Source organism: Arvicanthis niloticus, chromosome 2, assembly GCF_011762505.2.
Source record: "Arvicanthis niloticus isolate mArvNil1 chromosome 2, mArvNil1.pat.X, whole genome shotgun sequence".
In the NCBI taxonomy this organism is placed as follows: domain Eukaryota; kingdom Metazoa; phylum Chordata; class Mammalia; order Rodentia; family Muridae; genus Arvicanthis; species Arvicanthis niloticus.
In genome coordinates this window covers 105,836,804-105,853,773 of record NC_047659.1, presented here as the reverse complement: position 1 = coordinate 105,853,773, position 16,970 = coordinate 105,836,804, and the positions used below count along the sequence as shown (strand labels likewise).

Sequence of the window (16,970 nt, the reverse complement as noted above, 5' to 3'; positions counted from 1 at the left end):
CAGTAATTACACTTTGCAGTGTATGCCCCCAGGAAAGGCAGCTGTGTTGCTTTTAGATTGTGATAGCTCTAAATTGGGAACTGTTGGGATGAACAGAATAGAATACTATGTAACAAAGAGGATTAGTGAGTTCTCCCCCATAAAACAGAGAACACTAAACTCATAAATCTGGAATGATAGAAGACAGACAATAATGGCTACATTCTATAAAGTCATTTAGAGATACTTTGAAAACAGGTAGAAGAGATCAATGTTAGAAGCCCAAGGGCTTCTAGAAGGGTAGATGCCTGGAATCCTGCTGATGATAGATTTTATGGGATAGCTTTAGATCTGGATCCTAGTAATATGGGTGTGCCTCCTTTTCGAAAGTCCACCAGACTATAGTTAGGATATGAACACATTGCTAGGTGCTTAGTGAATATTCATATGGCTATATGTGAATGAATTTGTTTTGTTTTACCTGTTTATAAATGCTTAAAAGAATTCACTGCTAAAAAAGATGAAAGCAGTTGCATCTGCCAATGCCTGTGTAGTTAAGCTACATACAATTTCTCCTCACAGCAATTACTGGACATCTCTGTCTCAACCCACTGGGCCTGAAAGCAGTTGGGTATGCTGCTTTCCAAAAGAATAGTGCAACGTTAAGGCTGAATTCTGACAAAATAGGTGGTGATTTACAATATACATACATGGGAGTCCTACCAGTGTGACCTACAATTTGGTATTTCATATCAGAGCTTGGTATCCTGCCTGTCAGGTGACAGATGCCCTCACTAATTTCATGGAACAGGAATCAGAGGGAGGACAAGCAGATGAGTCTCCTATTACCCAGCATATTAATATTATTATTATAATATTAATATTATAATGCTCAAAGTCTCAAGGGCTTGGACATTTTACATGATCTAACAGTTGTTCTCAATGTTCAAATGCCTCTTTTATCCCTCTTTCCCTCTCTCTAACCCTTCCTTTTTTTCTCTCATTTTTTTCTCACCCCTAAAGACATTTCCGGCCACCTATCCATCACATGCCACATATTATTATTAATAATATAATAATAATATATTAATAATAATATATTATTAATAATAATAATATTCAGGCATCACATATTAGACCCATTTCTCTTTAGACCACAAGCACCAGGTTGCCTAGAACACCATTGCTAGTGATTCTACTGCTGATGACTAGAGAAGGAGACCCAAAGGTAAACACACAGCTTTCTACATGCTGAAGAGGAAGTAGTAGTGCCTTTGCTTTCTTTATACATTGGGGTTCCTCTGGGCTAAATTCCAGGACAGATTTCATTACTGGTTGAGTTTCTCTGGGAAATGAGTGTTCTCTTAGCTGCTATAATCTGGGTCCCTGAGACCCAAAGTTGGATGCTAGCATATGGCAATCCTGGGACCTGGGATAGGCTGCCTCTGGCTCACAGCACTTCATAGTTTGTAGCCCACTGGATTCTGCTCACACTGCATGTGATTAGAACATACTAGTAGACACACCCAAAAGTCAGTTTCTCTACCACACCCGGAGAGAAAAACAGGATACAGGACAAAGAATTGTAGTAGGCAGGCAGAAGAAAACCATTTTCTCTTAAGACACACTGTCCAATCGAAAATTTGTTCTGATGAGTCATTTAGCTTACTGAAAATGACACAAATTTTGTGGATGGATGTAAATGACCTGCCTTTTACAGTCCGAAGTAACCTTACCAGTTATGTCTTTAAAGTAATTCACTAACTAGTGAAGAAAAGTGCTTGAGAAATAAAATTCTCATTGTTCTCACTGAGTGACTTCTGACCAAAATTCAGCTTGAGTGATAAGAAAATGGAGGTAATCAGAAAGAATTTCTTCTATGCTGTTCAGCTACTAAGACCATCAGTGTATTCTTCTGTCCCCACCTAAGCAAAGTGCCATTTCATTGGTCCCACCTAAGCTCAGCTTCTCTGAACAGTAGACTAGGAACAGTCCCTCCCCCATACTGTATGTGTACCTCTGTGTGTGTATGTATTTATGAATGTATATATGTATGTATATATGTGCATATGTATATATGTATGTATGTGTGTATGTACATATATATGTATGTAACTGTATATGTATGTACTGCATGTGTATATAGTATATATTTATGTGTGCATGTATGTTTATATACATGTGCAAACTGTAACAAATATGTGGAGGTCAGAGGACAACTTGTGGGAGTTGGTTCTCTTCTTCTACCATGTGAGTTCTGGGAATCAAAAACAGATTGTTAGGGTCAATGAGCCATCTCACTGACCTATGGGTGGGCATTTTCGGGTTACAGATCAGATGGCAGTATTTTTGACTTTTGACTCTTTATGATGTATATCATAACAACTCACCTTTGTCCTGTTCAAGCAGCCCTAGACAATATGGAAGCAAACCGGAGTTGTTATGGTCCAATAAAAATCTCACTTACAAAAAGAGAGTGTTGGCTCAGTTTGGCCCCAGGCTTAACTTCTCAAATCCTGTACTATTCTTTCTCTTGTCTAGTCAAAAATACCTCCCAATAAGTCTACTTATCTACATGAGCACTTGAGTTTCATGTACAAGAACAGTCTCCCCAGTATATAAGACTGTATTACTGTTCACGCTTTAAAAGGCCCTCGACCTTGCTTTCTACCTCAGGAACTTTCCCATGTATTGTGCATTACATCATAATTTCCCAAAAAGGAAACTGATTTTGATTTTTTGATGCATCCCAAGTTCCCAATGTCACTCTGGTCACGGACTTGAACCTGAGACTTCATTGAGGTTGTCCAAACAAGGTGGCAGTGACCTTGGTGTCATTAGAGCCAGTTGTCAATGTCTGGTTTTTGTCTTCCTTGTAACTGTGAACAACACTGATGTAGTGTATTTCATTCCCCCTTGAAATCATTGTTCACCTGACTTCCGATGACACACATTTATGGTTGGTGCCTTGCTGGTTGCTCCTTCAGCTTTTTTTATTTCTGACTCTTATGTAATGTTGGAGTGTTCACGACTCTAAGATCAGCGATCTTCTCTATCTAGGGTCACTTCTCAGCTGATATTGCATCCAGCTTTATTAAGTCTCACGATGATTTTAAATGCTACTAATGATCTAATTAATATTAATATAGCTAATAAATATCTAATTCAAGAAGTTTGTATGTCACATTTGTTATTCAACCATAGGCCTACACAATGAACCCCCCACTCAGCATCTCCACATGGATTTTTTTTATGATCTCAAACTGAACTGATCAAAACTTAACCTCTGGCATATACCCCAAGCTCAAAATTTACAGTTTAGATTAAACTTTTTTATGTCACTGAGGGATACTTCTAGCTTTCTTTGTCATTCAAGACAAAATTCTAACAACATCATTATTTTCTTTTCCTTTATATAACATAGTTCATAAGTATCTGCTTTTGGCTCTTATTTAAATTATGGAGATTCAGATCCTCTTTTATTTCCTCTGAAATTTCTTCTTTGCTCCAGTAAGTAGCAGTTTACTTAGAGTATTGCAGAAGTTTCTACTTGACTTCCTTTTTGCTATTGCTGTCATCTCCCTCCTCCGATCCCCACCCATTACTGAAGAAACACTATGTCAGATCGCATTTGCTCTTAGTTTAGAACTCGCTAATGTCTTCAAGTTCACTCATAATAAAAGCAGAGTCCTTCCTTGCTACAGCTTACTCTCAGCCTTGCTGTCTCTGTCCATGACAAGTGTACCCCTGTGCTGTCTCTAGACATGCCAAACTCTATCTTGCTGGAGAACTTTTATACTTTTGGTTTGTCTTTATGGAATATTCTATGTCAAGACATATTCCTGGATTATTTCTTCAGATGCTTCAAATCTTTGCTGAGGCATAACAGGGATTGACTGTAATTATTGCCTTGGAAGCAACTAAGGGCAAACCTCTCTTCCATGGTTAACTTTGGACCTCAACCCACATTTGGTTACTTCCCAGCTGCTCTTTCCTTGAACTTCATTAAGTTTCAGGATGGTTTTAAAAGCTATTAATTATCTAATATCTGATAAGACTAGAAAGAGAAGCCGTTTCTAAGGATTTAAAATACTCTATGAGAAGGCGGCAGGAGGTGTCTCAGCTTTCTAGAGGCAATTAAGATCTTTGTTAATTCCTTCCCAGTTAAAATAGAATCCAAGTTCTATCTTTCACCTTAAGTGGAGATCTGATATTCTAAAGCTACCTAAAACATTGCATACTATGCTTTCCTCCTCTTAAGAATTAACCCATCTGGGTCTGCCACTCACCTGGCCAGGAGTTCATACTCTAAGAAAAAGAGAAAATTATCACTCTAATGAGGTAAAGAACACTTCTTTGCCACAAGCCTCCCCACTGGTACAGACCAGACAGTGATTCCATCATGGTCTTTTCTGCTTTTCTGAGACCCAATCCAGAAAATATATAACATTTTATTCTCTCTTAAAAAGAATCTTCTGTTCTATGTATATGAGTGTCTACACACACACACACACACACACACACACACACACACACACACGTCTGTGTATCACTTATGTGCCTGGTGTCTGAGGAGTCCAAACAGGGTGTTGGATCTCCTGGAACTAGAGTTACAGAAGGTTGTGAACCACAACATGGGTGTTGGGAATTGAACACAGGTCCTCTGTAAGAGCTGTCAGTGCTCTTATCTACTGAGCCATATTTCCAAGCCATCTTTCCAGTCCTATCTTTTTCCTTGTTTCTATTTCTTTTGGATATTGACCAAAAAACAAAACAATAAAACCAAGAACACGCAAAGACCCAAAGCATGCTTTCTTAAGCACTCTGGGCTTTCACTTTCTCTGAAGTTACAATCCTACCAAGGCCTCTATGGGGATGCTTTCTGACTCCATTGCAAATGGCATGACTATCTTTCTTCTTTTCCATTTTTCTCCTTCAGGGATTACAGCTTGTCTACAATGGTAGGTTTCTCTCTTCATACCTCCTTTTTGAGTCTGTTTTTAAAATTATTTCTTATTAAGGAGCTTGATAACCCCCCAAAAAGAAACCACTGTTTCCTAGGTAATGTCCGGTGTGACCAGCCTATGTACGTATTGTCCACTTTCCAACACTCCCAACTTCAACCTGATCTTTGCTGACCACATTCTTCCCTTCCTTCCTGGTTGATTTTCTTGATTGTCTCTCCTTCAGTAGAATTTCTCCATATGGCAAAGTCATTGTTTTGTTTACTGTTTTATCCTTAGCAACCGGAACAGAGCTTGTGACACTGTGCAGAGTTCAATAAAATTGCTGAATATGTCAATGGGTGAATGATCCTAACCTCTTCACTTTATGGATCTAAACCTTACATAAATGGTCAAGGGGGCTTCCAGGCTCATATCCATGTGTCAGGAGAGTATGGCTGAGACTTCAGATCTGTAGAGTCCTTAAGTGTTTTCTTCCCTTTCCTGTGTTCCTTCCTGTGTCCCTAATTTTGGGACTTATTAATACGGATTTCCTCCCCTGCTTATTTCTTTCCTACAGTAAGCAAAAAATGGCCTCTGTGCTGGAGAAATATTTCGTTTACAATGGTCTTGTTTTCTCCAGCAACACAACGCTCCACACTTGTGTCCTCAGCAACAGTTTAACTGCTTGTTTCGCATTTATTTAATTAATGGGTTGAATTTTGAGAGGTGACCTTGCAGAATACTGAGCAATGTGCAGATTTGACCTACTTACATCATATTCTGTCCTCAACCCATCTTTAATTTTCCTTATATGCTCAGAAGTGGAGACAAGAGGCATCCAAAAGATTTTCCTTCATGTTATTCTGTTTTCTCCCCTCCTTACCCTCACCTTTTCACAGCACATGGAGACACCTGATTAAGAATGCAATCTGAATGGAGGTGCAAAGTCATTATTAGTGTCATGAAGAAAGCCCATATTTCTTAGGTATCCCAAAGACTCTGGGAAATGTTTGTAAGTTGGAGAGTATACATATGTGCTTAAGAATGCAGATTTGGCTCTCTTAAATAAGTTGATCTTCTGTCCCCATTGTGCTCAGAGGTCAAGCCCTGAGTTTCTATTCAGTGCAATGTTTGTCTTCCTTAATATGAATCTAGACTGAAACGCTGCCAATAGAAGTGCCCAAATCACATCCAGCTCATAGTTGCAATTGTTTGTCTAACATGATGTATGAAAACAACTGCCGTCTATATTTAACATCCTATCTGGATGGATTCTCTAGCTCCTTTTGACCCAGAGGTCAGACAACACTAGAGTGCAAGGCCCAGATCTGCAGGATGCAAATCTCCTGGGACATTGTTAGATATGCAAATACTCAGAGTCTATCCCAGACTCGCTGGGTGGGGCTGCTCAGCCAGTCTTTTAACAAGCCTCTCTAGTAACTCTTGCCATAATCAAGTTGTGTTACCTACTTGTTCACAATGACTGGGAGAAGTGGAGGAGCAGCCAGCTACACTGATTAGTATGTCCCATGAAGATGGGTGGAGGGACTAACATCCTCTCTAATCTTCTCTGTCTTATTTCTGTGCAGTGTAGTTATTAATACACCTGATAAGGTTCTGTACAGTTTTAAGCCAACCCATATGTAGCCTATGCAGTCTCTGAGAAGGAGTAATTGTCTCTGTGGCTGAAGTTGTTATGGGGGTTAACTGAGATACGAACAGTGATTCTGAGCATCACAGTACCTCTTAATGGTAGGGAATCCCAAGGGAGGCTGGACCAGAACTTAGAGAATGAAAGGCTCCTCCAGACTACTAGAAAAAGCCATAGGGCAAAAGCATGTGCAGAGATGACGCTGAAGAACAATGAGGTATGACAGCCGTGCTTGAGAAGCCTTCAAGTCCAAGGTCCACAGGAGAATAGAAGAGGTTAAAGCCAAGAAGACAGTAATGATGCTTAGTGGACATCTGAATGAGGCCAGTGACTGGCATTGTGGGGTTTTTCAGGGAAGATGTAGTCATGGTGCAATGTTTAAAAAAAATATAGTGTGCTCCCTTAAAGATATCTTGTCCAGGTTTTTATATTCCTTTTTCTTTTCCCCAGTTGATGAAGCACTTACATTCATTATGAGGTTTATTTACTCTCTTCGACCTTTGTTTTCATTGACTTAGTAGGTACCCCAACTTGCAGTACATTGTACAAAGGAGTCGATGGCGTCAAAGTTAAAAGCCTAAAGAACCAAGATATTCCCCATTTCTCCTGAAGCTCTACAGAGTGGCCTGGTATCTCAGGGAGGTGAGATAAGGTCCTGGAGTGCCAAGTGATAGCAAATACAGCATGGCCACTGACCTTCTGGAGAGCAGGGATGTGTAGAGAATGGTGTGACTTACATTCCTATTTCTCAGACACATTAAACCCCCAGGGGGAAGCTGATTGTTCGGGCACAGGAAGGCTGGCAAGTCAGGCTGTGTCTTGAGGATATGACTGCTGTTTAACTGTAATAGACACTGTTCTTAGTCCAACCTCAGAGGGAAGTTGGAAGGCAGTTTCCTTTGTATGGCTGTCCTTTAAGGACTAAATTAAAAATTCAGTTTCAGGCACACATGGTGGCACACATCTTTAGCTCCAGCACATCTAAGGCTGAAGCAGGGTGACTACAAGTCTGAGGCCAGCCTGGGCTATACACACAATTCAAGGTTTGAGGTCAGGTTGGCACATAGAATGTAACCCTGTCTCAAAGACAAGTAAACAAATAAGAAAACAACTAAGTTCCACAAGTTTGGAATTTTTCTATGTTAGTGTTTCAAGGGCACAGCTTTCTTCAGAGATCTGCCTTCCCTGACTGATTCTTTAAGAGACAAGTTCCTCCTTCTGCTTGTACCTCCTCAGGCCTCCTGCTTTGTTCTTCTGCACACGACTTTATCTGACATAAGACATGTCTTGCTGTGAGTAAACTGGTAATTTTTTTTCTAGAATATCAGAAGAAATAGATGTGTTCATCACTGAAGTTCTAATACTGGGATTGTGTTTGGCACAGGAAAGACTCCCACCCTGCAGATACATAATGAATAAAGGCACGATCTGCTATCTACTTGTAAAAAAAAGTCTTCTGCTAGAATTCAACATTCAGGGGACATTGAGTTTTACTATGCCTCCTACATCATGACCATTAAATCTCAATCCCTGGAACAAATAGCTGAGGTGCCTATTTAACATATCACATATCCACCGGGTTCTCCTATCATCCCCTAATCCCTGCCTGTTGCAGGGAATAGATGGCACGCCCTTCACCCAGAGGCTCTTCCATACATAAGCTAAACATTTTGGTTACCTGCTCCTTTTTACCTTTTGCTCTGTCTCTTGGCTCCTACACTTAGTTCCTCTCTTTCCCCTCTCCTCACATGGCTCAGGGTCATGTCCACTCTGGATTCACCCAGATGTCTCTGCCTCTGGGCTATGTTCTCTCTTTTATCTACAGTAAACTTTCTGTTCTACCATACCTAGGGGCAGTCAAGTCCTTTCCTTTTTCCTTCTTTCATTTTTTTTTTCATTCAATGACACATCCTTTCCTTCAGGGATGGTGCTGCACAAGACACCTGAGATTCTATATACAGTGTGATAAACTGAGAAAATGTTAACAGCCAAAAATATGGAACATATGCTTTTGAAGAAAAATGCATCTGAAAATTTAAATCTCGGGCTGCACAGTTTCATTGAGGGTCAGTAGTTCTATAGACATTTATATCCAGATAATGTAAAATATACTATATAACTTCATCAATTAATCCAGAAGTTTCAAGTAACTGAAAGAACAACTTTTGTAGATACTGTAATGACTGGGACCATGATAATCTTAGAAATTAAAATCTAAGAATTTTAATGTGTTTGTGTGTGTGTGTGTGTGTGTGTGTGTGTGTGTTTGAACCACAGCTTGAGGAACTGTATTAAAGGGTCACAGCATTAGGGAGGTTGAGAACCACTCTTCTAAAGGAAATAACATACTCAAGAATTTACAGCTTCTTGTCTACTATATTGTCTCTGTACTCTGGCTCATTCTGTGTACATCTGGAAGGCCAACTTTTTAAGTAGAATAGTATTTAATTACTATGAGAAACCTCATTTTAAAATCACCTTTCTAGTCTATAGCTGAATAATTATTTACTATTTAAAATTTAAATTTATTATTATTATTTTTATTTTCGAGTATTAACTAAGTATCTGCTACATGACTGCTGCTAATCTATGTGGTGTGCAGGGGAAATAGGCTGAGACTGTGTTGATGTTGAACACCTCCAAGAAAGGGTTAGAAATGAAAATGGAGTTAGAAATAGTGCCAACACCAAAGTGAGAAGGAAGGATGCTCAGCATGTGAGATGAAGTGTGGTTTTATCTACATTTTGCTTTGCAAAGGAATTTTATCTAATGCCCTATGCCTAAAGAAAATAATCTCTGCTATTAAACGTAGAAGCTATTATTGAAAGCTGTTTTAAATACACGGATACTTGACGGTTAAATTATTTTCAGATGGCAGTTTAACCTAAACTAGATATTTAAAAAATGTAAATCTTCCACATGCATTACACAATAGCACCAAAAATCAGATGAAGATAACAGCTTCAAGGACCCCACCTACCATACCTTGGCCACTTCCTCTTGAAAAGCCACAAGATTCAAGTGGGAAATGTTCACCAGGTCTGGTCCATACACCACTGTTATCATGCGCTGTTCCAAGTGTCCGATGTTCCCAACATCCAGAAGTTCACGTAACTTGGGGTCCTGAATAAGAATTGTTAAAAAAAGAGTGGAATATAAGGAAAGAGTCTAACATGGTAGCAAAGCTTTAAATAAACTAGAAGTAGAACTGCCTTTTCCAGAGGAAACTTGTATGAATGGAAGTCTTCCCCTCTACAGTGACTGGAGAGGTCAGAGCTATGGGGGGAAACTTTCCAGGTCAAGACCTGTGATTTTCAGTGAAGTGTTCTTTCTATCATAAGGCCATCCTGGACCACATTTTTATGTGTCAGAATTCTTCTATTCCCTGCAATCGTCTAATAAGCTATACATTGAAATGAGACATCTTATCTTTTGCCCCCACCTTCATGGGCATGTTAAAACAAACAAACAAACAAACAAACAAACAAAAGACATTCTTATGGAATAAAAATGTTCATGCCTGCTATAGTCTAAACAATTAAACAACCCCTAGAAGCATATGCATTGTAATTACTATTGGTAGTTGGTGCAATGTTAGGGAGTAGAATGGGGTCTTAGCTGGAGTCTTCTGTTCACTGAGGGGCATCCCTGAGAAGGTGATATTGAGACTTATGCCTCTCTGTGTCCTCTCCTTTAGCTTTTCCAGGCCCCACGGGGTTGCTATGTGTCTGCTTTTGTGAGACGTGCTGTTCACCCACTAGATGGCCAAGGGCAATCATATAGACTGGAGCCTTAAACATGAGCTGAGATAAACCCATTGTCATTGTAAGCTGATTGGCTTCAAGGTTTTGTTACTATTACAGAAAAGTACCTGGGGCAGAAACATAGCCAAGCCTCTTGCTGTGACTTTTCCTCCACACTGAGTACAGATAAAAAGACAAGCTGTTAGCATGAGCTTTGCATATGATAGTTCAAGTCCCTTACTCAGCCTGTGTCTTCTGGGATTTGGATATCGGGGATGCCGGCCACATTTTTCTGAACAAGCTACATTCTTTGGGAATACTATAAGCAACAATCCCTTGGAGATATAGTTTTTTTTTTCTTTCTTTCTTTTTTTTCTGGGAAAGGGGAGTTTCTAAACTCACAGAACTCAAAATAAAATTGAAAATAGGGCTTAGTCAACTTGGCTGCATTTACTTTCCTCCCACAGGACGGGCCCTGTAGGACTTCTCAGTCCATGCAGAAAATTAGCATCAAATCAATCACTTAGCAAACTTGTTGCCAGCTTCTGAGCAAGGACCAGGGTTGTATTTCTATTTATTTAGCGAAACACCAGGCCAATAGGTCCTGATTACTGAGCCTGGTTACTCTTGCCTCCTTCTGGGGATTTTTAGAAACTGTTGCAAAAAAATGAATTAAAAATAAAAAACAGAATAAAAATAAGCAAGACCTTTTCAGCTAAGTCACTCGCTCGGTATCATTAATTTTCCTTTCACTTAATAAAACTGTCTCCTGAGTGGCTGCAGGGAGAGATGCACTTTCAGGCAAGCTATGGAGAAATAAACCTTGCCCCGGAGAGCTGAAGATTCGATTCCACTGATAAGGCAAGAGCTTATGTAGCCAAGCGAAGTCTCCTGGAAAGATGAGTAGCTTCTCTCAGAGCACCACTTCTATAACCCACAAAAGGAGAGTCAGACTCAAAACAAGTGGGAGATTTCAGCACTGTAGACTTAGTGGAAGATTAAAAGGGAATTGGCAGGCATGTGATATATCATTGAAACAGGGGAACTAGAGGCATGTAGAGGCTCTCCGAAGGGGTGCCTAAATGATGCTCAAAGAATTTCCAGAATTCTATCTGCTATGAACAATATTACTGCAAGATACAGCTAGCAAGAATGCATACAGAACACGGCATCTTGGTATGCTTTTAACTACTGGCTGGTGACATACGTACATTAAAAGTCCCTTGGTCCTTATGCAATTAGAGTTGGTGTCTGGGCTTAGGTTGATAAGGCAGGCTGTTGAAAGGGAATTGGTGATGGAACCCGAGTATTGGTGAGTCTATGTGAACTGTTCATCTTTCTACCATAGATTTTTAAATGATTTTTGAACATGAACTAGAAGAGCAACTGGATTGGAAATATATTTTATCAATAGAAATGCTAATGGTTTAAAATCATGTAGTTCAGGATACAAAATGAATTAAGATATCTAATAAGAAAGTTGCTTTCTAACATCTATTTTTCTTTATTTTAGAGTGTGATATTTTAAACTGCTTTCTCTTACACCATTGCTCCTTTTAATCTCATCTGTACTAATACTATAACTTCTTAAGTGGGGCACATTTCTCAGCATAGCCACTTGTTGGGTGTATGCTGATAAAGATACGCATCTCTTCAAGTACCACAGGCTGTCTCCAGCAGCTTTAGACCATCAGACTGTGCAAAGGAATAACCCAGGAACACCACCTTCACCAGCTTCACAGATGAGAACCTCAAAGATGCAAAGAATTCAGTGAACATCAATGTTTCAACTTTTGGAAAATGAGTGGTCGTATTCTAAAAACAAACATGCAGAATCAAAATTGTAACAAGGACAAAGCCCTGTAAATAGCTGGTCTGCAAATTACTTTGTGCCCTAAGGCTTTTCTCTCAAGCAACTTTTCATGAGTCTTAAAATACTTGATAGGTTCTCAGAGGGGACCCAGGTTCTGGAGCACTTCCACATGTCAATATGTAGATTACAGCTGCTTTTAGGAACAAACTATTCCTAAACCCTGCAAAGACTCTAGCTTTTCAGAGTCTTACACAATATAACAGAGGGAAAACTAAAAGCTGAGGTGAGCTCAGAATCTTGCATCAATCAGCTTCAAAGCTAACTTTCCACAGAGAATATTCTTTCTGTGTCTCTACAGTTGGAGCTAATCAGAGTGACTAAGAACCCTGGCAGTTTTCATTCAACCACTAGGTTATCTCTCTTCCTGTAAGAGTTAGGAAGCAGAAGTGGTCTGTCTAAGTGACTCCACTTTCTCTCAATCTTCAGGACTCATGGTTATATTACTCCATGCTCTTTCTATAGAGTGGAGAGTTTTCCTCTGGGTAAGATCAGGAGCCAGTTACCAAGGAATGGTAGTACCCTTTTTTTGGCTCCTGATCAAAGTAAAAATTGCTCTACACCTAAGAAAGGTGAGCTCAAGTATGACACAATAAGTAATTATATAATTCAGAATGTCAGAGACAAATGAAAAGTTAAACATAAGTTGGTTTTGTTTGTTTTGTTTTTATGAACACTAAATGCTGGCACCGGAGAGATGGCTCAGGGTTAAGAGCAGTGGCTGCTTTTCCAGAGGACCTAGGTTCAATTTCTAGTGTCTCCATGGCAGCTTACAACGGTCTGTAACTCCAGTTCCAGGGCATCTGACACCCTCACACAGACATACATGCAAGCAAGACACCAACACATTTAAAATAAAAATAAAAAAATCGTTAAAAATAATAAATGCCGGTTTAGAGCTTTACTAGTAAATCCGACTTTTAAGAAAAAGATATTTTATTTGTATGCTGGGCTTTCAGATACAGAAACTATTTGTCTGATGCAGAGAAACCTACTGTACTCACTTGTTCTTTATCATCCTGAAATGTGTCTTTATCAGATTTTAGGTTTATTCAACACTTCTTTATTAAAGACAGTTCTATTCTCAGAACTTAATACAATGTTCTCAATTTCAATTACAGTTATCCATCATTCATAAGAAAAGTTAGAAATATGAAAGTCTTTTGATCAATACTCAATGTAATAAGTGTAAATAGAATGATATATTCCTTGATATGGTTAAAGGAGATTGGTATAAAAATCACGGATGGTTCAAATGGTAGAAAAGTAAAACAGCGCATAGTCACCTTCCAAAAGTGATGTTTATGTACATGATTGCCTCGTGTGCATGTATATATGAACACTTCAAGCATGCATGAAGTGTTCATATATACATGCACAAGAGTGTGTCAGATTTCCTGAAAATAGAGTTATAGATAATTGTGACTTGCCATGTAGGTGTTGGGAATTAAACCTATTCTTTCCAAGAGCAGACAGTGCCCTTAACCTCGGAGGCATCTATCCATCCTTGCCAGCAAAACTGTTATAGAATATCATAAAAATAAGCTGGAGGGGCAGGGGTGTGCACACAACAGGAAGTAAGGAATTCTGGGTTCTTTCATGCTTGAGGCCCCTATAGAGAAGGTGAAATGCATCCATCACCTTCTCCTTCAACCTGCAGGGAAGCCAGTCTACTTGGTAATTTCCAGTATGGTTTGCTTAAAGCATACATCAGTATTTCTGTGAGTTTGCTTATCTCGCTGACTGGTAAGGTTTTTGTTTGACTTTTTATTGTTTGTTTGGTTTTGTTTTATTGGTCATGTTTTGTCTTTCATCTCCATTTTATCTATCCATTTTATAGAAACACCTGTCTTCTTTCATTCTGTGACAGTTGGATGTTACCAAGGAAGCTTCTAGAACTGGAGAACACACTTGAAAGGTGGACTGACAGTTCTTTAATGACAAGTGCTCTCTTTGTTTTGAAATCAACCTGCCCACATACACACACACTAAGACTGTACTGACCCATTGTTACTGAACTTGGTTTATTGAACTTACAATATCAGACTGGGTCTAGACCCAGAGGAGTACTTGGGGGGGTTTTCTATGAAGACATCTGTCTCAGCTAGATGGGAGCTACAGTAAGTCAGGCAGTGGATGCCCAACAGCCAAAGGGCAGCTTATTTTGAAAAAAAAAAATCACCTACAGTTCCAACCAGTTCCTTCATGGAAATGAGAGATTTAGACTGCAACAGAATGTTCCTTCTTGACTGGCCAATGCCATAATCAGCCTAGTGGCTCATGCTGTAATCCTACCTACTATAGAAAATAAGGTAGGAGGGTCACAAGTTCAAACATTTATGAGAAAGTTAAAGAGACCCTGGTTGTTTATTATTATTATTATTATTATTATCATCATCATCATCATCATCATCATCATCATCATCATCATCATCATTGTTAATGACTGAGTGTGTATGTTCATGGCACATCTACTGTCTAGCATTCAGAAAGCTTTAGGTTTGAATTCCCAGTATTGAAATGGCTGGCAGGTTATCAAGGCTGAGTCAGAGGAGTTGGTGATTGAAGTCTGTTAGCCTGTGCAGTGTCTGGACCTGCTGGTCAGTGTCTGATCTCAATTGTAGGCAGTTCAACATCAGCTTTGACTCATAGGGTCAGGTAGGTCTTCAGGAGGGTGACTTTGTTTGCATCTGTTTTTGGATGTGTTCACAGATATGTTTTTGACTCTAAGGCAGCATGGAAACCCAGAAACCCTCTTTATGTCCTTGTGTGGATTTCCTGTGAAATTGACAATTAGGTATGGTCCTTTGGGACCTTATGTGAATCTTTTGATGGTTTCTGTCTGTCACTCAGTGGAGGATAGTTCTGTACTCACTCTGTTGGGCTCTTGGCTCTATTATTTAAAGCTTTGTGAAACTTTGTTAACCACCCTATGCCTCAGTTTTCTCATCTGTGAATTGGGGATGATAGCAATGTTTCATTTAAAATGTTGTTAGAGTAAACAAATGAGCCAACAAGAAAGCAGCTGAGGAGAAGAAAGTCATAGCTTGAAAACAAAAACCAGAATGAAGCCCCCACAGAATAACTTAACTTTATAACAACCAGAACATTTTGCTGTCTGACTTATCAAAGATTTCATTAGCACTTGTATTCAGGCTTATGTGGTTCATGTATAAGGGGATAATTGTATTTTAAAATCATGCATTCAAACTCATTATTTTTCTTAATTCACCCTCTCATGGGAAGCATTTTGCAGAGAGCTAAAAGACAAACCATTTCTAGGACTCTTCAATTATCAGCTTTTTCATTCAACTGGTTTTTAAAAAAGCAACCTGGTTTCTGAGCTTCAGCTTAGTTCCCACGCCATGTAGATACCTAGAACAGTACTTGTTATGTACAGCATTAGCACAGAGAGTGGACTGAAGCTGTAAAGTCTAATGGATCCCATGTCTTTGAAAAATTAAAGTGTGTGTGTGTGTGCGTGTGTGTGTGTGTGTGTCTGTGTGTCTGTGTGTTCATGTGCATGCATACATGAGTGTGCATGTGTGCAAGTGACATGATTACTATCATGAAAAATAGTGAAATAAATGTTAGCTACTATTTATCCATTTTGTCATTAAAACTAAATGTTTTTAGGAGCTAAGAGAGAGGTTTTCTTATCAATCCACTACAAATAATTGAAGGAGTATGTATTAAATGGGAATTTGACCGTGACTGTCTGAGAAGATGCACATATTGGCTGAAAGTTCTAACCATGGATTTAAAATTAAATATATTTTGACTTTTATTTTTTTTCTTTAGCTTTACTCACATCTTTTTTTCTATTATCCCAGATATACATAAGTTAAGCATCTCTGATAAAACATATAGAGCCATATGATGTTATTCCTTTAGAATCTTAGGGATATAAAACTCTTTACAGTTCAAAGTCTTGATGGGATTTTGATATCTACTTTCACAAGGAATAACTACCAGCACCTAAATAAGTGCTGGCTTAACTATGCCGTTTTATGTGTGTGTTTTTCATGGCCATAAAAAGCTTTCTTCAACATTCCTTATAGCTATTCATCAAAGCACATTATGCATGAAGACCAGAGTTGTAATCTCTAAGACCCCCAATTTCAACAAGGAAAATAAAGCATCTCGAGAGTTTTGTGGTTGCATCTATTCAGTGAGACCTAAGGGCTAATGGTGTCTCCATGCTGTAAAGCCATCACTGGCTTTCTCAGCACAGTTCTGCACAGGGAACAGAAAAAGAGTTTAAGGAGCATGAAACACTCTTAATTTTACCAAAATGAAATCCAATACAGTACAGACCCCAGGACTTTATTTGTAAGGTCAGGTCTGTATATTTTCTTTGCCGCTGTAACTGATGAGCTGTCTGTGCAGTTGTTTTCATATATCTACTGGGCTTATATAGGTTCTTCTATCTTTTTTACTTCTTCCTATCTTCTCAGGCACCTTTTCTCTCCCTCACCAAAAATTTTGCCAGGGTATTTTGTTAATCTATGGCAAAGCAGGAAGTTAAGTGTTCTTGTGTCTTCTCAAGAAGATGACATTCAAGGCCTGACCTGGTTTATTTTGAAATGAGACATAATGTTGTCTGCTTTCATATCCAGAGAATTCTAATCTCCCTATTTGTCAATGTCTGCCTGAAAATTTTTTATTGTTTTATTTATTTATTGGTTTGCTAAGTATATACTATAAAGTTAAACCATGACAAGTACTACCTTGGGTCATCCAGAAATGGGCATACCTTAGATTGCATTTGTTCCTCTTTT

The 16,970-nt window shown here is 39.0% G+C and overlaps 1 protein-coding gene across 1 annotated transcript in view; it reads right to left on the bottom strand.

Moving 5' to 3' along the window:
- The window catches only part of Plcb1 (phospholipase C beta 1), a 664,193-nt gene that overhangs the window by 233,364 nt on the left and 413,859 nt on the right, over window positions 1-16,970 (bottom strand). Inside the window, 1 exon segment of the mRNA XM_076929813.1 lies at window positions 9,562-9,699. Coding sequence (XP_076785928.1) covers window positions 9,562-9,699 — 138 coding nt within the window.